The following is a 20,793-nucleotide window of genomic DNA, read 5'->3' on the forward strand; positions in this document are numbered from 1 at the left end:
TCCTCCAGACTAGACACATGGAGTTCATGAAGTCTTTCCTGATAAGTTTGATGCTTAAGACTTTCCACCATTTTTGTAGCCTTTCTTTGGACCTGTTCAATTTTATCAATATCTTTGTACCTAATAGTTGGGTTTGGCAATACAGTATATAAAGAATATATAAACGAATGCTTGTATGTATTGTATGTATTGAAGCACTATGGCTTTAAGAGTAAGTGTTGGGAATTGCCACAAGAGGGAGCCAAAAGCATGATTCTCTGTGTGTTTTTCTGCTCAATTTGTGCTGATTCATTGTGCCTGTTGTAGTAAGAACTGTGCGTTCAATGATAGTTTATATATTTGTAAGATATACAAGTAAGGCTTGTAGTATTGTTAATGTATTGAGAGATATTGACTGATTTGACTGTGTATAACTGGACTGTTTAACTCGACTACAATATTGGCTAAAAGTACCCCCATTTTTCGGAGTATAAGATGCACCCTTTTCCTCCCTAAAAGAGGCTGATAATTAGGGTGCGTCTTACACTCTGAATGTAGCTTTTCCCCTCCCCAGCCCTAATTAGCTGCTAACGATCTTCCAGCTCTTACCTTGCAGGCTCTTTCATTGTTACTCTCTGTGAAGAATGTTTTCCAATCCCTAAGTCTTTGCAGGGTTTTTTCATTACCCTAACTTGCTCTGAGTAAGTTTCTTTCCAGCCCTAACCAGGTGCTAACAATGTTCCCAGCTTTTACCTGCTTGCAAGCTCTTTCATTGTTACTCTCTGAAAAGAAGAATGTTTTCCAAGCCCTAAGTATTTGCAGGGTTTTTTCCATTGCTCTACTTGCTCTGAATGTTTCTTTCCAGGTGCTAATGATGTTCCCAGCTCTTACTGGCTTGCAAGCTCTTTCACTGTTACTCTCTAAGAGACCCCCCATCAACTGACCAATATCTATGATAGGAACCAACGTCTCCACGTCACAGAGAAACCCACCCTGCTGAATGCAGTCAGTCAGTTAAGCTTTTACTGGGGGGAATTTGATACCACTGAGTCTTTTGCAACCCAGAGAGGGGCTTTCCCTTGTCTGAATCCGTTTTCTCCTGGGACGATAAAGGTGGGTTTCGTTTCGGTCAGGCAGGAAAGGGTCAGCGGCTCCCACCGAATGTTCGTTGCAGGCCATGTCTGAATCCTCGGAAGGGGCTGGTTTTTCAAATCATCTGCAACAAAAAAGAAATGGAAAAGTGACTGTGCTAGCTCTGTTTCCAGGTAGTCCTCAAATTACGATTGCAACCGAGCCCAGGACGTGTGTTGCTAAGAGAGAAATGCATCAAGCGAGTGGCTTTCCTCGCCACATTTGTTAAGCGGATCACTGCAGTTCTTAAATTAGCCACCCTGTTGTTAAGTAAATCTGGGAGCAACATATATTGGCCTAGGGGTTGAAGCTAATCACCATCCGTTTGGAAGGTTGAGAGTTCAATCCTAGGTAGTGGGGAGAGAGAGGTTTCTCTCTTCCCCGAGTGCAAAGAAGAAAAAGAGCCGGGGTGTCGCAGTGGTTACAATGCAGCACTGCAGGCTCCTTCAGCTAAACTGCTAGCTCTAGTTCAGCGGTTCAAATCTCACTACCAGCTCAAGGTTGACTCAGCCTCCCATCTTTCTGAAGTGGGTAAAATGAGGGTCTAGATTGTTGGGGGCAATAGGTTAACTCTGTAAACTGCTTAGAGAGGGCTGTAAAAGCACTGTGAAGCAGTAGATAAGTCTAAATGCTGTCATTTATCATCTATTCTATCAGCTAGCTATCTATATATATTTATCTGTCTGTCTGTCTATCATTTATCATCCATCTCTTTCTCTCTCTCTCTGTATCTATCTATCCATCAATCCATCCATCCATCCATTGATCTATCATCTATCTATCTATCTATCTATCTATCTATCCATCCATTGATCTATTATCTATCTATCTATCTATCTATCTATCCATCTATTCATCCATCCATCCATTGATCTATCATCTATCTATCTATCCATCCATTGATCTATCATCTATCTATCTATCTATCTATCTATCTATCCATCTATTCATCAATCCATCCATCCATCCATTGATCTATCTATCTATCTATCTATCTACCTACCTACCTACCTACCTATCATCCATCCATCCATCTATCTATCATCTATCTATCTAGAGCCAGGGTGGCGCAGTGGTTAGAGTGCAGCATTGCAGGCTACTTCAGCTAACTGCCAGCTCTAGTTCAGCAGTTCAAATCTCACCACTGGCTCCAGGTTGACTCAGCCTTCCAACCTTCCGAAATGGGTCAAAGGAGGATCCAAATTTTGGGAGGTAATATGCTTACTCTCTGTAAACTTAGAGAGGGTTGTAAAAGGACTATGAAACAGAGATAGATGGATAGATAGACAGGTAGACAGACAGACAGACAGACAGATAGAAAGACAGATTCAATAGAGCCATGGTGGCACAGTGGTTAGAGTGCAGCACTGCAAGCTATTTCAGCTAACTGCTAGCTGTAATTCAGCAGTTCAAATCTCACCACCGGCTCAAGGTGGACTCAGCCTTCCATCCTTCCGAGGTGGGTCAAATGAGGACCCAGATTGTTGGGGGGCAAGAGGCTGATTCTGTAAACCGCTCAGAGAGGGCTGTCAAAGCACTAGGAAGCGGTATATAAGTGTAAATGCTAAATGCTAAAAAAAACCCTGCTGCGAACTCCATGTGGCGTCAGGAAGGGCATCTGGCCAGGAAACCCCCAGCTCCATCCGGTCGGCCCCGAATCTACCCCGAATTGCTTAAGGGCTGAGAGTCGTAGAAGGAGAGTATGTTAAGTGAATCAGGCTCCCCCCCACGCCTGTTGACTCGGCTGGGCCTGAAGGTCACTGAAGCTGTTTTCCAAAGCACCTGAAGGCCAGACAAGGAATAATGGATGGAAACCGATCAAGGAGAGATTCAACCTGGAAATAAGGAGAAATTTCCTGACAGTGAAAACAATCAACCCCTCGAACAGAAGTTGCCTTCGGAAGTTGTGGGAGCTTCATCCCTGGAGGCTTTCAAGAAGAAACTGGACTGTCGTCGGTCAGAAATAGTGCAGGGTCTCCTACTTGGGTGGCGGGATTGGACTAGATGATCTCTAAGCTCCCTTCCAACTCCATTAATCTGTTAATCTTACCTAGTCTGGAATGAAGGTGTAGCTGAGGATACAACCTTAGCAAACGCTTCTCGGCATAGTTCTTGGAAAAACGGGCTTCACCTTTGAAATCTTTCTTGCTGGTGAACCTGCTGGAGAGACCAAATCCATCTGTTGAGAACGCGGCAATGTCTTTCTTGCCCATTCAGGAACCCCAATTGGACCCCAGAATATTCAGAGGGCTAATGGAAGATTTGCTAAACAGGAGGAGGAGGAGGAGGAGGAGGAGGAGATGGAGAAGGAGAAGAGGAAGAGGAAGAAGAAGAAGAAGAAGAAGAAGAAGGAGGAGGAGGAGGAGCAGAAGAAATGAAGAAGAATTAGAAGAAGAAGAAGAGGAAGAAGAAGAAGGAGGACCAGGAGCAGAAGAAATGAAGAAGAAGAAGAAGAAGAAGAGGAAGAGGAAGAGGAAGAGGAAGAAGGAGGAGGAGGAGCAGGAGCAGAAAAAATGAAGGAGGGGAGAAAAAATGAAGAAGAAGAGGAAGAGGAACAGGAAGAAGAAGAGGAAGAGGAAGAGGAGGAGGAATAAGAAGAAGAGGAGGAGGAGGAGGAGGAGAAATGAAGAAGAAGAGGAAGAAGAAGGAGGAGCAGGAGCAGAAGAAATGAAGGAGTAGGAGGATAAGAAATGAAGAAGAAGAAGAAGAAGAAGAGGAGGAAGAAGAAGAGGAAGGAGGAGAAGGAGGAGCAGAAGAAATGAAGGAGGAGAAGAAATGAAGAAGAAGAAGAAGAAGAAGAAGAAGAAGAAGAAGAAGAAGAAGAAGAAGAACAGGAAGAAGATACTTAGATACTTGGTTGATACCTAGGATGCTGGCACTCATAAATGTTCACTTGACTAAGTTTCATTTTTAATGAATAAAAGAGATACTAATAATGGTGATGATAATAATAGTAATAATGATGATGATGATGATATCCTCATCTCCATATCTAGGATTTCAGATCAGAAGTAAACACATTTGTGGATGTGCAGCATCAACTTCTTACAAGTAACGATGTGACGATCGAAACGAGAAAGGGAAAACTAATGTCCAAGGGGATTCCGTGCTACGAGTCAGTTACCAAGCATCCTGAATTTTGATCATGTCACACACACAAACACACACACGGAGTCAGTGCAACAGTGTGAAAGTGTGAAACAGGGTCCTACATTGCTTTTCCTCCACAGGATCGTTGTAACTACAAACAGTCACTAAACGAACCGTTGTAAGCCGAGGACTGCCTATCCGGGATCAGCTTGGAAGAATTGCCACCTGGCCTGGAGATGGAGCCTCTCGCCTCACAATTGGGAGGCTGTGAGTTCGATCCCAGGTAGCGGCAGATATTTCTCTCTCTGGGCACATTGAGAATTTATCCGCTGAACAAAACTCCGTATTGGCGACAGGAAGAGCAATGGGCCAGGAAAGCCCTCTGCTAGCTCCATTCAGCTGCCCAGACTCCACCCTCTGACGGAAGGGATTATGGGGTGGTTAAATGAAGAGGACGATCTTTTGAAGTGGCTTGAACAGGAAAGGAAACCCATAATGCACAGCCTGTAGGATTTGGTACCTTAATTGCCTGGGGATTTTCAACTTCTTCGTTTCCAGCCTGGAGGGTTCTTTGGATGTGACCCCCACTGGGGGTAAGTAGCGGGGGGTTTGGCCCCGGAAGCCCTGCGGGAAAGGCTGGGTAGGAAAGGGGGGAGAGTGGTCAGTGCCCTCGCGAAGTGGGGGGGGGTTGTAAATCAGTCCTCGACTTACGACCATTCCTACATCCTCCTCCCTCTTTCATGCTTCCCTTCCACTCTCCTTCCCTTCCTTTCCTCCCTTCCTTCCCATTCCTATGTCCTTCCCTCTTCCCTCCCTGCCTCCCTTTTTCCTCCCTCCCTCTCATCTTCCCTCCATTCCTCTCTCCCTCCCTCCCTCCCTCCCTTCTTTCCTTCCCATTTCTATGTCCTGCTCTCCTCCCTCCCTCTCTCTTTCATGATTCCCTTCCTCCCTCTCTTCCTCCCTCCCTTTTTCATTCTTCCCCTCCACACTCCTTCTTTCCCTCCCTTCCTCCTTCCCTCCCTTCCCATTCCTATGTCCTCCTCCCTCCCTCCCTCTTTCATACTTCCCTTCCACCCTCCCTCCCTTCCTTCTTTCCTTCCTTCCCATTCCTATGTCCTTTCCTTGTCCCTCCCTGCCTCCCTCTCTCTCTCCCTCTTTCCCTCCATTCCTTCCTCCTTTCCTCCCTCCCTCCCTCCCTTCCTCCCTCCCTTCCTCCCTCCCTCCCTTCCTCCTTCCCTCCCTTCCCATTCCTATGTCCTCCTCCCTCCCTCCCTCTTTCATACTTCCCTTCCACCCTCCCTCCCTTCCTTCTTTCCTTCCTTCCCATTCCTATGTCCTTTCCTTGTCCCTCCCTGCCTCCCTCTTCCCTCCCTCCCTCCCTCTCTCCCTCTTTCCCTCCGTTCCTTCCTCCTTTCCTTCCTCCCTCCCTCCCTTCTTTCCTTCCTTCCCATTCCTATGTCCTCCTCCCTCCCTCCCTCTTTCATACTTCCCATTCCTATGTCCTTTCCTTGTCCCTCCCTGCCTCCCTCTTCCCTCCCTCCCTCTCTCTCTCCCTCTTTCCCTCCGTTCCTTCCTCCTTTCCTTCCACCCTCCCTCCCTTCCTTCTTTCCTTCCTTCCCATTCCTATGTCCTACCCTCCTTCCTCCCTCCCTCTTTCCTGCTTCCCTCCCTCCCTTCCTTTTATCTGGGGGGGGCAAAAGAGACCCCTTACCCTCCTGGATAAATCTTTGGGGAAGTACTGGAAGGGGGTGGCCCGGTGCTGGCCAGAAACGAGCAGAGGGAGGGGGTTGTTGGTGACGATCAGGGCCGTCTTGTCCTGGTTGAATTCTGAAGACCTCAGCATGAGGGAAATCTCGTGTCGGTGCTGCTCCAAGCGCTCCTGGAAATCCTCGTCGGTCAGAGGGATGAAATACTGGGTCTGCGAAGAGACACGGGAAGCCGGTGAGAATGAAAGGCATCTGTTTCAGGGTCTTCAGAATTCGGTTTTGAGGTCGTGGGAGGAAGGAAAGAGGCCCTTGAGGTCCAAAAAGTCAAAATGGCTGCTACGGCAGAAGGACGGAAGTTCGCCCCCTTTAGACCTGAGGGAGGTATGGCAGGGGCAGATTCCTCTTACTGCTATCCTGTACATATCTGACAAATAAATCAATAAATCAATGAATCAATGAATTAATAAATCAATGAATTACTGAATTAATAATTCAATGAATCAATGAATCAGTGAATTAATAAATCAATGAATCAATGAATTAATAAATCAATGAATCAATGAATTAATAAATCAATGAATTAATGAATCAATGAATCAATAAATCAATGACTCAATGAATCAATAAATCAATAAATCAATGAATCAATGAATCAGTGAATCAGTGAATCAGTGAATCAGTGAATTAGTGAATCAGTGAATCAGTGAATCAATAAATCAATGAATTAATAATTCAATGAATCAATGAATTAATAAATCAATAAATCAATAAAAATTATTCCATTCTCTACGAGGGGCAGAGTTTCCCACAACATACATTTACACTACACATGACACAGAGAAACCTCCAAGCAGCCTCAGCCACCCTCTAAAAGAGTGACAATGACCAGCTGCCTGCAAGGAGTATCAATCCTTCCATTCCCACCATCCAATCAGAGCCGAGGAAGCTTCGAGGAAGAGAAGCAAAATGTCTTCGAAGAGAAAGAAAAAAAACAAAGGAAGTCCAGTTTCCTCTTGGAAAAATCACCTTTGGGATGACTCAGAATCTCCATAGACATCCCGTTTTTTAATTATTATTATTTGGAGAGAAACCTTGGCCTCTTCTCCGCTTGTGAGCGATCTCCAGTGGATCTTCTCCCTTATCTCCTGTCGGAAGGCTGGGCCGGGGAGCTCCACCAATCAGGTGCCTCGGCTTTGACCCGGGCATTGTGAGGTGCTACCTCTGTGCACCTCACAACTGAGTAAATTCCTCGGATGAGAAGCTAAATATTAAGACGCCACAACAAATTAAGGAGGTCCAGTTGATTTTTGAAAAGTCTGCATAAGCCCAGGGGCTAGGGAGGGATTATTAGGAGCTTGAACCCTTTGTGAAGGACGATCGAGTCGAGGCAGGCATGGCCTTCTTAAAATAAATAAATACATTTGTGCAGACATAACAAATGCGTGGATTTGAATTCCCAGAATTTCTCAACCATCTCAACAACCACAACAGAATAGAAATACAAGTAGGAATAGAAACATAGAAACATAGAAGACTGACGGCAGAAAAAGACCTCATGGTCCATCTAGTCTGCCCTTGTACTATTTTCTGCATTTTATCTTAGGATGGATATATGTTTATCCCAGGCATGTTTAAATTCATTCACTGTGGATTTATCTACCATGTCTGCTGGAAGTTTGTTCCAAGGATCTACTACTCTTTCAGTAAAATAATATTTCTCATGTTGCTTTTGATCTTTCCCCCAACTAACTTCAGATTGTGCCCTCTTGTTCTTGGGTTCACTTTCCTATTAAAAACACTTCCCTCCTGGACCTTATTTAACCCTTTAACATATTTAAATGTTTCGATCATGTCCCCCCTTTTCCTTCTGTCCTCCAGACTCTACAGATTGAGTCCATGAAGTCTTTCCTGATACGTTTTGTGCTTAAGACCTTCCACCATTCTTGTAGCCCGTCTTTGGACCCGTTCAATTTTGTCAATATCTTTTTGTAGGTGAGGTCTACAAATAGAATAGACTATTTATATAGAATAGACTATTTATATAGAATAGAATAGAATAGAATAGAATAGAATAGAATATAGGGTAGGGTAGGGTAGGTAGGGCAGGGCAGGGCAGGATAGGATAGGATAGGAAAGGATAGGAAAGGAATAGAATAGAATAGAACAGAACAGAACAGAACAGAATATTTATATAGAATAAAATAGAACATAGCAGAACAGAATAGAATAGAATATTTGTATAGAATATAATAGAATAAAATATTTAAGAATATTTTAGAATAGAATAGAATATGGAGAAAAATTCAGGCACACAAGGATTTTGTCTTTGGTATATATAGTCTCAGTATCTCTTTTTATTTTTGATGAATGTATTTTGTTCTCCTACATAAGGAGAATAAAATACACTCATCAAGAATAAAAAGATAAAACACTTAGCGAATTTAATAATTTAGTGAATTCGTTGTTGATTACTGCATCAATAACTTGAAGATGGATGGGCTTCGACTGCCAGAATTCCCCAGCTCTCTTAACAACTTGAAGAGAGGTGGACTCAAACTCCAATAACTTCCCAGCCATCTCGCAACTTTAATTTAATTAAATTAATTTAATGTATTAAATTAACTTTGAAGCTGCCCATTAAGGCATGTGGACTGCAACTCCCAAAATTCCCCAGACAGCTGGGAGTTGAAGTCCTCTCGTCAGTTTCAAATGTTGTTTCCTGCAGCCTTTCAGTTGCCTCTGCTTCCTTAAGTAGACAAGGGGAGTGGCCAATTAGTCCCTAGTCTTACTCTCGAGGAGACTTACTCTGGAGTAACCACTCCTGCCTCTTGGCAGCTCTACGTGCCCATGCTTTAAGGAGAGGCTCTCATCTTCTTCCTCATCACTGCTATGAGGGGCTGGAGGTCCCGAAGGCCCTGGCTGAACCTCTGCCTCTGGCCCCGAGTCCGTGCCATCCTGCTCACTGTCGAACTCGAGTACCGGCTGCACAAGTCACTGGCACATCACCAAGTCGGCCTCCTCTCAAACGGGTTCGGCTATCAGCCGCAAACGCCGCTGGCGGGCCACAACATACACCAAAATTTGCTTCCTTCAGTTAAAAAAAAGAAAGAAAGAAATTTATTTACCAGATTCGGATGGGGAGCTAAATGCAACTCAGGTGCCAAATAGAAACTGCTCATCATGCGCAGATTTCAACCTGTAAATAAAATTTAAAAATTGTAAATATTTTCCTCCCCGGTTGGAATGAAAATCCAGGTCTTGCCACCAACTGGGAAAAAGATGCAGGAGAAACGAATTGGAAGCGAGCTGAGCTTAGACAGGAGGTCTCCATTTATTTAGGAATCAGAAGCGAAATAACACAGCAATTGGTTCTATCTATCTATCTATCTATCTATCTATCTATCTATCTATCTATCTATCTATCTATCTATCTATATGTCTATTTCCTCTCTGTCTGTATCTATTATCCATCTCTCTCTCTCTCTCTCTCTCTTTCTCTGTCTCTATCTATCTTCTATCTTCTATCTATATCTATCTATCTATCTATCTATCTATCTACCTACCTACCTACCTATCTACCTATCTACCTATCTACCTACCTACCTTCCATCTATCTATCTATCTATCTATCTATCTATCTATCTATATCTATCATCTATCTATATCTATCTATCTATCTATCTATCTATCTATCTATCTATCTATCTATCTATCTATATCTCATCTATGTATATCTATATCTATCATCTAATCTATCTATCTACCTACCTACCTACCTTCTATCTATCTATCTATCTATCTATCTATCTATCTATCTATCTATCTATATCTCATCTATCTATATCTATCTATCTATCTATCTTCTATCTATCTATCCATCTATCTATCTATCTATATCTATCATCTATCTATATCTATCTATCTATCTATCTATATCTCATCTATGTATATCTATATCTATCATCTAATCTACCTATCTACCTACCTACCTACCTTCTATCTATCTATCTATCTATCTATCTATATCTATCATCTATCTATATCTATCTATCTATATCTCATCTATCTATATCTATCTATCTATCTATCTATCTATCTTCTATCTATCTATCTATCTATCTATCCATCTATATCTATCATCTATCTATCTATATCTATCTATCTATCTATATCTATCATCTATCTATATCTATCTATCTTATATCTATCTATCTATCTATCTATATCTATCATCTATCTATATCTATCTATCTATCTATCTATCTATCTATCTATCTATCCATTTAATCTATCTATCTATCTACCTATCTATATCATCTATCTATCTATATCTATCTATCTATCCATTTAATCTATCTATCTATCTACCTATCTATATCATCTATCTATCTATATCTATCTATCTATCTACCTACCTACCTACCTACCTATCTATCTATATCATCTATCTATTTCTATCTATCTATCTACACTCTACCCCTCTCTCTTTCTCTATCTCTCTTTCAAATTCAAGGATCAGTTTCTCATCCGAATCCTGCCAAACCCAGGAAGATGAACCTTAAAGGTAACAATTGAAGTCACTGGAAATCTCATGAACTCTAACTAGCCGAGCTTGGGCCCAAGGCAAAGTTGCAGATCAAACAGAAACACCCCAAAGAGGAACAAATTTCACCTGGACAGGTACAGACAAGAATTTGGAACAATCTTAAGCTGGCGAGGAGCAGGAGAACCTCCAGAGAATGTCCCTTAGCAGAACCTCACAAGATTTGAGGCGGTCTGGGTATCTAGTGGCATCCAGTGGCATCCCTAACAACCATCCAAGGTCCTTCATTTGCAGATGTGGGGGCTGTCCACCACACCGACTGTCAATTTGGGGAACGGCGGTTGTGGGTCAGCCATTCTGGATTTAGTGTACGAGCGGCAGTTGCGACTGTTACAGGAGGATTTGCAAGATTCCACTTGGAACAGGAGACTTCTGTCCTGTGATACTGTTGCATGGAACTGTGGGATCAAAAAGGGCTTCAGGGCTCACGCAGCTCTGCTTTTCTGTTGGGCTCTCTGGTAGAATCCTCCCAAAAATTCACGGGTACAAATTTCAGACACACACACATTTGAAAATTCAAAACAATGTCCTTTATAATGAAAATTCACTTAACCTAAGCCCTCTTTTGGTATAGCCAAGAAGAGCACTCGTCTCCAAACAAACTGGTAATTTGTACAAGTCCCTTATCAGTTCTGTGATACTTAGCTTGCAGCTGTGAGGCAATTCACAGTCCTTCTTCTTTCACAAAGTGAAACACACTTTGCTCTGGTTTAGTTTCAAAGCGGGGGAAAATCAGCACACAAAAGGTCAAAGTCAGTAAAGCAGTCACGAAACACAACGATCAGATAATCCTCCACAATGGCCAAACCCACAGGCTGCTATTTATAGCAGCCTCGCTAATGACCACAGCCCCACCCAACCACAGGTGGCCTCATTTTCTTTGATAATAATCTCTCAGTTGTTGCTGCCTATGCATCGCTCTCCGCATGTGTGGCTGTATCATTAACTCTTGTTCCGAATCCAAGGAGGAGCTAGATAATTGATCTCCTTCTGAGCTGTCTGCCCCACTCTCCTCCTCCCTGTCACTCATGTCTTCTTGGTCAGAGGAGCCTTCATCAGCAGATTCCACCAGGGGCAAAACAGGCCTGCAGCATGTGGATGTCTCCCCCACATCCACAGTCCTTGGGGCAGGAGCTGGGCCAGAGCTAACCACAACAACAACAACAACAACTAGACACAAGGAGAGTTTTTTCCCCGAATGCCATCACTCTGCTAAACAAATAATTCCCTCAACACTGTCAGACTTTTTACTAAGTCTGCACTTCTATTTCTACTAGTTTTTTCTCATCGTTCCTATCACCCATTTTTTCCCACTTAGGACTGTGTGACCGTAACTTGTTGCTTGTATCCTTAACATTTTTATTAATATTGATTGTTTCCTCATTGCTTATTTGACCCTCCATGACAATCATTGTTTCTTACCTCTTTTCTTTTATGTACGCTGAGAGCATCTGCACTAAAGACAAATTCCTTGTGTGTCCAATCACACTTGGCCAAGAAAGAATTCTATTCTATTCTATTCCGCTTCTTGGATGCTTTCCGAGAAACGCTTTCCAAGAAAAACCAGCTGCTTCTTGAAAAAAGGACAAGCATGACCTGGATGATTGAAAAGACATCTGGCTGAGGAAGGTAAAACTGCTTGGCATTTCTGTTGCCGGATTAAACCCTTGACCGGCAGATATTTATTTTATTTTATTGATTGATTGATTGATTTTGTCCAATACACAATGAGGGTTTTAGTGGGCATACACATAGTAAAATACATAATGAAGGTTATAGAGGAGATACTCATAGTAAAATATATCTAAGAAAGAACATAAGAGAAGATATAGGAATAAAACATATCAATGAAAGCATAGAAAAAGAGATATAGGAATGGAAGAAAGGTATAGGAGATATAAGGGAGCAACAGGACAGTGGACGGAAGGCACTCTAGGGGCACTTGTACTCGCCCCTTACTGACCTCTTAGGAATTTGGTGAGGTCAACCGTGGATAATCCAAGGATAAAGTGTTGGGGGTTTGGGGATGACACTAAGGAGTCCAGTAATGAGTTCCACGCTTCGACAACTCGGTTACTGAAGTCATATTTAATAACAGTCAAGTTTGGAGCGGTTAATATTAAGTTTAAATCTGTTGTGTGCTCTTGTGTTGTTGTGGTTGAAGCTGAAGCAGTCGCTGACAGGCAGGACGTTGCAGCATATGATCTTGTGGGCAATACTTAGACCTTGTTTAAGGCGTCTTAGTTCTAAGCTTTCTAGGCCCAGGATTGAAAGTCTAGTCTCGTAGGGGATTCTGTTTCGAGTGGAGGAGTGAAGGGCTCTTCTGGTGAAGTATCTTTGGACATTTTCAAGGGTGTTAATGTCTGAGATGCAGTATGGGTTCCAAACAGATGAGCTGTATTCAAGGATGGGTCTGGTGAAAGTTTTGTAAGCTCTGTTAAGTAGTGAGAGATTGCCAGAGCAGAAGCTACGTAGGATTAGGTTTACAACTCTTGAAGCCTTCTTGGCTATATTGTTGCAGTGGGCTTTGGCACTTACATCTTTTGTTATTAGTATACCGAGGTCTTTAACCGAGTGGGGGTTATCTGTGATAATTTGATTATTCAGTTTGTATTTGAAGTTCAGATTCTAGGAAAGAGCATTTGCTAGTTGAGAGCATTTCCTTTTTGTTACCTCCCGTAATAACATAAAACTCTTTGATCCACCGAAGGGATAAAACCTGAACTCTCCAACTGCAGCTGCTAATTCGCTGGGCCTTTCAGGGCAAAGGTCCAAGCGGGACCAGATATAAACTGGATATGTCTAGTTTCATGAAAAGAAAGACGAGGGGAGACATTTCCTGGATTAGCAAGCAGAATGCAAGAGATTCGGACACACCAAGAGTGACCGTTCTGATATATACACTGCTCAAAAAAATAAAGGGAATACAGTGTTCCCTCGATTTTCGCGGGGGTTACGTTCCAAGACCTCCCGCGAAAGTCGATTTTCCGTGAAGTAGCGGTGCAGAAGTAAAAACACCATTTTTGGCTATGGACAGCCAAAAACTACCCCCACGCACCCTTTTTCAAGGCAGCGCAAGGAGCCAGGCTTGAAATTAGGGCAGGGAGCGATGAAAGTGCGGAGGCCTGCAAAGATTGCTTTGAATGTCAGCTGCCCCCGCCCCCCCAGCGCCTCCGGCCCCCTCGCCGCTACCGCCCGCCCGCCCGATCCACCCCTCTCACTGGCTTTCTTGGGACACGGGTCCTCCTGCAGCAGCGCTGGCGGCTACGGCTTCTCATCCTCCTCATTCGGCCGGTAGCCGCTCTGAGCACTTTGAGAATGCCCGCCCCACCCCTCTCACAGTCCCTTAGCTGAGAGCGCTTTCGTCCCAGCTATCAGCAAGGGGGCTGCAGGAGAGGTGGGGGCAGGCGTTCTCACAGAGAGGGAGAGGGAGAAAGAGAGAGAGAGCAAGAGGGGGGAGAGTGGAAGGTAGAGAGAGAGAGAAAAATGATAGAAAAAGGGAGAAAAAAAGAGAAATGAGAAAATGATTGAAGCAGAGAATGACAGGAAAGAAAGAGAAAGAGAGAGAGAAGTGACTCTTGGTGATGACGTATGACGTCATCGTGTGGGAAAAACCGTGGTATAGAAAAAAAACCGCGGAGTATTTTTTAATTAATATTTTTTGAAAAACCGTGGTATAGCCGTTTCGCGAAGTTTGAACCCACGAAAATCGAGGGATCACTGTACTCAAATAACACATCCTAGATCTGAATGAATGAAATATTCTCATTGGAATATTTCATTTGCACAACTATTCCATTTGCACAACAGCCTGTGAAATTGACTGTCAACCGGTGTTGCTTCCTAAGTGGACAGCTTGATTTCACAGAAGTTTGATTTACTTGGAGTTATATTGTGTTGTTTAAGTGTTCCGTTTATTTTTTTTTGAACAGTGTATTTCTTTGAAATTTACAGCTTTTTTTAAAAAAAAAACTTTATTTATTCAGTTTTTTGTTTTTAAAGACATCACAATAATTTTACACAAGTCAATACCTGTCTCTTATATTATATCCATTTTATAATCTACTATTATTGTTTATATTTACAGTGTATTTATATACTGTATATTATTCATATTTACATAGTTCTAATTTCTGATTAGTTCCGGTTTATTTGTTTGTTTGTTTGTTTGTTTGTTTGTTTGTTTGTTTATTTATTTATTTACTTACTTACTTACTTATTTACTTACTTACTTACTTATTTATTTATTTATTTATTAGATTTGTATGCCGCCCCTTTCCGTAGACGCGTTTATTCATTAGAATAGTTCTAATTTCTAATTCTAGAAGACTGACGGCAGAAAAAGACCTCATGGTCCATCTAGTCTGCTCTTATACTATTTCCTGTATTTTATCTTACAATGGATATATGTTTATCCCAGGCATGTTTAAATTCAGTTTCTGTGGATTTACCAACCACGTCTGCTGGAAGTTTGTTCCAAGGATCTACTACTCTTTCAGTGAAATAATATTTTCTCATGTTGCTTTTGATCTTTCCTCCAACTAACTTCAGATTGTGCCCCCTTGTTCTTGTGTTCACTTTCCTATTAAAAACACTTCCCTCCTGAACCTTATTTAACCCCTTAACATATTTAAATGTTTCGATCATGTCCCCCCTTTCCCTTCTGTCCTCCAGACTATACAGATTGAGTTCTGACCTCAAATGACCAAAATGCCATAGCCCACTGCAACAACATCACCAAAAAGGCTTAACTTAATAGCTTCTGCTCTGGTAATCTCACACTACTAACCAGAGCATACAAAACGTTCGCCAGACGAATCGTTGAATACAGCTCATCTATCTGTAACCCACACCGCATTTCGGACATAAACACTCAAGAAAATGTCTAGAAATACTTCACTCTTCCACTCGCAATAGAATACCGTGCAGAACTAGATTTACAATCCTAGGCTTAGAAAGCTTAGAACTACATCGCCTTAAACACGACCTAAGCATAGCCTATGAAATCATCTGCTACAATGTCCTTCCTCTCAACAACTACTTCGGCTTCAACCACAACAACACACGAGCACACAACAGATATAAACATAAAGTAAACTGCTCCAAACTTGACTGAAGGAAATACGACTTTAGTAACCGAGTAGTTGATGCATGGAACTCATTACCAGACTCTGTAGTATCATCACCTAACTCCTAAAACTTTACCCTCTTAGATTATACACTGTTGACTTCTCCCGATTCCTAAGAGGTCAGTGAGGGGCGTGCATAAGTGCACCAGCGTGCCTTCTTCCGTCCCCTGTCCTACTGTTTCTCTCTTACTAGCATCATGTATATAAACATTGTTATATCTTTGTATACCACCAATATTTCCTTGACAAAACAATAACATAAAAATAAAATAAAAAATAAAATGTATCCAAATTCCAATATTCGAATTGTTGGAAGTGCTAAGTAGAGTTAGGCACCTTCCTTCACCAATGGTGGTGTTGTCCCAAAGCTAGAGGGTTCTGGAAAATGATACAAAAATGGATACAGGAAATAATAGGAACGGAATTAGAGTTTATTCCAGAACAATTTTTATTAGGAATTAGTAACAAACAATATAATAAAAAAACTCAATTTTTAATAATAACAGTAGCACAGATCTCTTATGCACAGTATTGGAAAAACAATATAGTACCACCAGAAAACACAGTCATAGATAAAATACACTGCTCAAAAAAATAAAGGGAACACTCAAAGAACACACCCTAGATCTGAATGAATGAAATATTCTCATTGAATACTTTGTTCCGTACAAAGTTGAATGTGCTGAAAACAAAATGAAATTGATTGTCAATCAGTGTTGCTTCCTAAGTGGACAGTTTGATTTCACAGAAGTTTGATTTACTTGGAGTTATATTCTGTTGTTTAAGTGTTCCCTTTATTTTTTTTGAGCAGTATATACAGATGTGCAGAAATGGATTAGGCTCACGATGGAGATCAAAGGATTAAACAACTCAGAATATTATGGTATAAATGATGTAATTGGATGAGAAACCATTTATAAAATCTGGGATATAGTGTGAAAGAACATATGAAATTTTTGACTCTGTTCCGGAGTAAAAATCGGGAAATCTTAAGGGAAACACAGCTGTGAAATCTGCTCCACTTTTCTTGTTCCCTTCGATGGGACTTGGAATGTAAATTCTCCAGAAAGTTGGCCATTGTACAAAATTCAGATTAGAATTCCCGTTTGGCCCCGAATTACTTTTGGAAAGGAATTCTGAAAGTCTGTATACTGACATTGTGTTTGTTATCTCAGAATAAACAGGACCGTATTTATCCTAGCAACTGTCTCCACATGAGTTTGAAGAGGGCATTTTTTGACATCTGCATTCAAGATTATGCATTGGGGGAGCACAGCTGATTTTCCTGAGAAATTCCCCTCGAAATGTTTATGGGACATTTCACAAGTTATTCACGTCTGTTCTTGTTTTATGATGTATTCTAGCCACCCTGAGTCCCTGGGGCGTTGGGGGGCATAGAAATGTAATTTAACAAACAAACAAACAAATAAATATTATTATTCTCATCCTTCCCGTTTGGAAATATTGCCCGTTGCCTTTTGGGTTTCTGCTATTTTTTAATTATTATTTTTAAATTTTATTTGACGGCACTCTGGGTTAGCAGAGAGTTTAGCGAGCAACTTTAGGGAGAAATCCACTTTCAAGCAAAAGTGGGATATAGATCTTGGTAAGAGAATTTTTTAAAAATAGGAAGTTTTAGAAATGTAGATTTTTCTGAAATGTTGACTTCCTGGGGGGGGGGTGGAATGAAAAATGGGGAGAAAATATTAATTTGGCTACTGCAACAGACATTCCTGGAAAAGATTAATTAATATGGTTTAAGGTGCAAAGTTAGAAACCAGGAGGCAGTGAGTTATACTCCTGCCGTGGCTGGGTGGCTTTGGGCCAATCACAGGGAGATGGTGAGCTCTAGTCCCGCCTTATGCATTACAGCTGGCTAGGTGACTTGGAGCCAATCACCAGGAGACAGGGAAAGGAGGAGAGGGAGGGAGGGAGGGAAGGAGGTGGAGGAGAACTGTGGGTCCCTTGTTGCTCTTTGAGCTTGGTGATTTTATTGCAAACATTTCATCACCCAACTAGGTAACTGCATCAGTGCTGAAAGGAAGAGGGTTTGCTGCCAGTTTATATGCAACCTTTGCCCTGTGGGTGGCGGCAGTGGTTTGAGTAGGCTTTCCTCCTTGAGCAAGTTCCTTGAGTAAGCTATTGTGTTCTGCGTATATCAATCAATCAATCAATCAATCAATCAATCTACCTACCTACCTCTATCTGTCTGTCTGTTTGTTTGTTTGTTTGTGTCTGTCTGTTAATCTATCCGTCTATCTATCTATCTATCTATCTATCATTTATCTATATCTATCTATCTCTCTATCTATCTCTATCCATCTATCTATCCATCCATCCATCATCTCTCTCTCTCTCTCTCAATCTATCCATCTCTGTCTGTCTATCTGTCTGTCTGTCTCTCTCTCTCTCTCTCTCTCTCTATCGCCATCCATCCACCATATATATATATATATATAAATCTATCTCTATTTCTCTCTCTCTCTCTCTCTAGCTCCATCCATCCATCCATCATCTCTCTCTTTCTCTCTCTCAATCAATCTATTTGTCTATCTGTCTGTCTCTCTCTCTCTCTATCTATCTATCTATCTATCATATCTCTCTCTCTCTATATATATATATATATATCTCCATCCATCCATCCATCTATCATCTCTCTCTCTCTCAACCTATCTAGGTCCATCTATTTTTCTGTCTGTCTGTCTGTCTGTCTGTCTGTCTGTCTCTCTATCTATCTATCTATCTATCTATCTATCTATCTATCTATCATATCTCTCTCTCTATATATATATATATATATATATCTCCATCCATCCATCCATCTATCATCTCTCTCTCTCTCAACCTATCTAGGTCCATCTATTTTTCTGTCTGTCTGTCTCTCTGTCTACTTTTTATTTTTTTTATTTATTTATTCATTTGTCCAATACACAAATACATAGGAAGGAAAATAGACATGTGGTAAAATATATGAGGGTAAAAGTGAACTTAGAGGAGAGGATATATGAAAGGAAGAGAATATATATGATAGGTGAAAGAAAGGAAAGACAATCTAAAGCTTTAAAAAAAAAAATCAACAGAAGCGACTCCCAGCGCATCCTTCCCACCCACCAACTCCCCCCGGATAACCCGGGCTAACCCGGTTTACCGGCCCGAGCGCGCCAGGGAGGTTCCCCTTCTGGTCCGCCGGGAGAGGTCCCTAGCCCCCAGCCGGCCAGCCCGGGGGCCAGGACCCCCGCCCGAGCCCCCGGGTGGCTTTCTCGCCCTTGCGACCCCCGGGGCCGGGCATCAGGAGGGGGGGTGTTCTTCCAAGCGGCCCTCTGCCCATGCTCAGAGAGACCTTTGCCCCCCCTCCGTCTAGAGAGTCCCCCCCCGCGCATTCTTGCGCGTAATCCCCGCCCAGGGGCGCAAAGCGAAAGAGAAAGCAACAGTAGGCAGCACGATCCGATAGAAGTGCCGCCGTCGCTGCTGCTCTTGCTGCTCCTCCGCGACGGTGCCATGCGACGGTGCCCTGCGACCCCCGGGCTGGGGAAGCGTCCAGGCTCCCTTCTCGGAGCCCCCGGGTCTCTGCTGTCCGGGCGGCGGCTGGTCCTGCTGATCCTGCTGCTGGGCTTCTTCTTGGATCGGGCGGCTGCTGCTGCTGCTTCCCCCGCTGCCGCCGCCTTCTCCGGTGCCGGTAAGTGGGGCACCGGAGCGTGTGCAGAGCGTCGCTCCCTCGAACTCAGGGCCGGTGGGGCTTAGCTCTCTCAATCTATCTATCCCTGTCTGTCTGTCTGTCTGTCTGTCTCTGTCTGTCTGTCTCTGTCTCTGTCTCTCTCTCTCTCTCTCTAACTCTCTATCTCTCTATTTCCATCCCTCCCTCCCTCCCTCCCTCCCTATCCATCCATCCATCCATCCATCCATCTATCTCCATCTATCCATCATCTCTCTCTCTCTCTCTCAATCTGGCAGGGTTGTTGTTGGCAGGATGGGTTTAGAACACCTGGAGAGTCCAAGCAAAACACCTGGAGGGTCCAGCCAGCAGTGGGGCATCTGTGTTGCCGGAGCCAAGTCAAATTGGAGGTTTTGTGCCTTGCACTTGAACTATGTCCCTATATCCTACCTGGTAGGGGTGTTGTTGGGATGATGGGTTTCAAACACCTGGAGAGTCCAGCCATTGGTGGGGCATCCGAGTTGCCAGAGCTGAGCTGAGTTGGAGATTTTTGATAGTGTGCCTGGCGCTTGAACTATGTCCCTGTGTCCTACCTGGCAGGGGTGGCATTGAGATGATGGCTTTTGAGTACCTGGAGAATCCAGGTGAAACACCTGAAGAGCCCAGTCAACAGTGGGGCAACCGGATTGCCGGAGCTAAGTCGAATTGGAGGTTGCGTGCCTGGGGCTTGAACTGTGTCCCTGTGTCCTACCTGGCAGGGGTGTTGTTGGCAGGATGGGTTCCGAACACCTGGAGAGTCCAAGCGAAACACCTGGAGAGTCCAGCCAGCGGTGGGGCATCTGGGTTGCCAGAACCAAGCTGAGTTGGAGATTTTTGATAGCATTTCTGGCACTTGAACTATGGCCCTGTGTCCTACCTGGTAGGGATGTTGTTGGATAGATGGGTTTCAAACACCTGGAGAGTCCAGGAGAAAGGTAGGTAGGAAGACAAGAAGTCCGATACAGGTAGTTTTGGACCTGGCATTACATCTGGATTTTTTTTAAGGGCCTGTTCTTTCAGACACTAAATGAATAACTTAGTGACCAAACGTACGGGCACTGAAAAAAAAGGGACTTGAGCCAGGTTCTCACATTTATGACCGTCTCTAAAGGGGATCAAAGGTCCGATGCTTTGCAACAGATGTATGCAGGCAGACCTCGACTTACGACTAACGAGCCTGACGTTTCTGTTATTAAGTGAGACATTTGTTAACTGGGTTTTGCCCCATTCTACGACCTTTCCTGTCACCGTTGTTAAGTGAATCACTGCTGTTCTTAAGTGAGGGACACGGTTGTTAAGTGAATCGGGCTCTCTCTCTCTACTTGGCTTATTGGGACCCGTCGTAAAACGGGATCGTGTGACACACACCCCCCCAGGGATGCTGCGACATAAGTGTTCATCAGTGGCCAAGTGTCTGAATGTCAATCACAGGACCATGGAGATGCTGCAATGGTCATAAGTCCG

At 43.0% G+C, this 20,793-nt stretch overlaps 1 protein-coding gene across 1 annotated transcript; it reads right to left on the reverse strand.

Moving 5' to 3' along the window:
* Positions 1 to 991: 991 nt before the first annotated feature.
* Positions 992 to 18,839, reverse strand: TSGA13 (testis specific 13). Its single transcript, XM_070754894.1, has 6 exons — positions 18,787 to 18,839; positions 9,032 to 9,102; positions 5,912 to 6,118; positions 4,721 to 4,836; positions 3,161 to 3,270; positions 992 to 1,195 (listed from the first exon to the last, which is right to left on the reverse strand). Exons 2-6 carry the CDS (start codon positions 9,086 to 9,088, stop codon positions 1,002 to 1,004), a joined length of 684 nt encoding a protein of 227 aa, XP_070610995.1. The 5' UTR covers positions 9,089 to 9,102; positions 18,787 to 18,839; the 3' UTR covers positions 992 to 1,001.
* Positions 18,840 to 20,793: the final 1,954 nt, after the last annotated feature.

This window comes from Erythrolamprus reginae, chromosome 6, assembly GCF_031021105.1.
Source record: "Erythrolamprus reginae isolate rEryReg1 chromosome 6, rEryReg1.hap1, whole genome shotgun sequence".
NCBI lineage: Eukaryota > Metazoa > Chordata > Lepidosauria > Squamata > Dipsadidae > Erythrolamprus > Erythrolamprus reginae.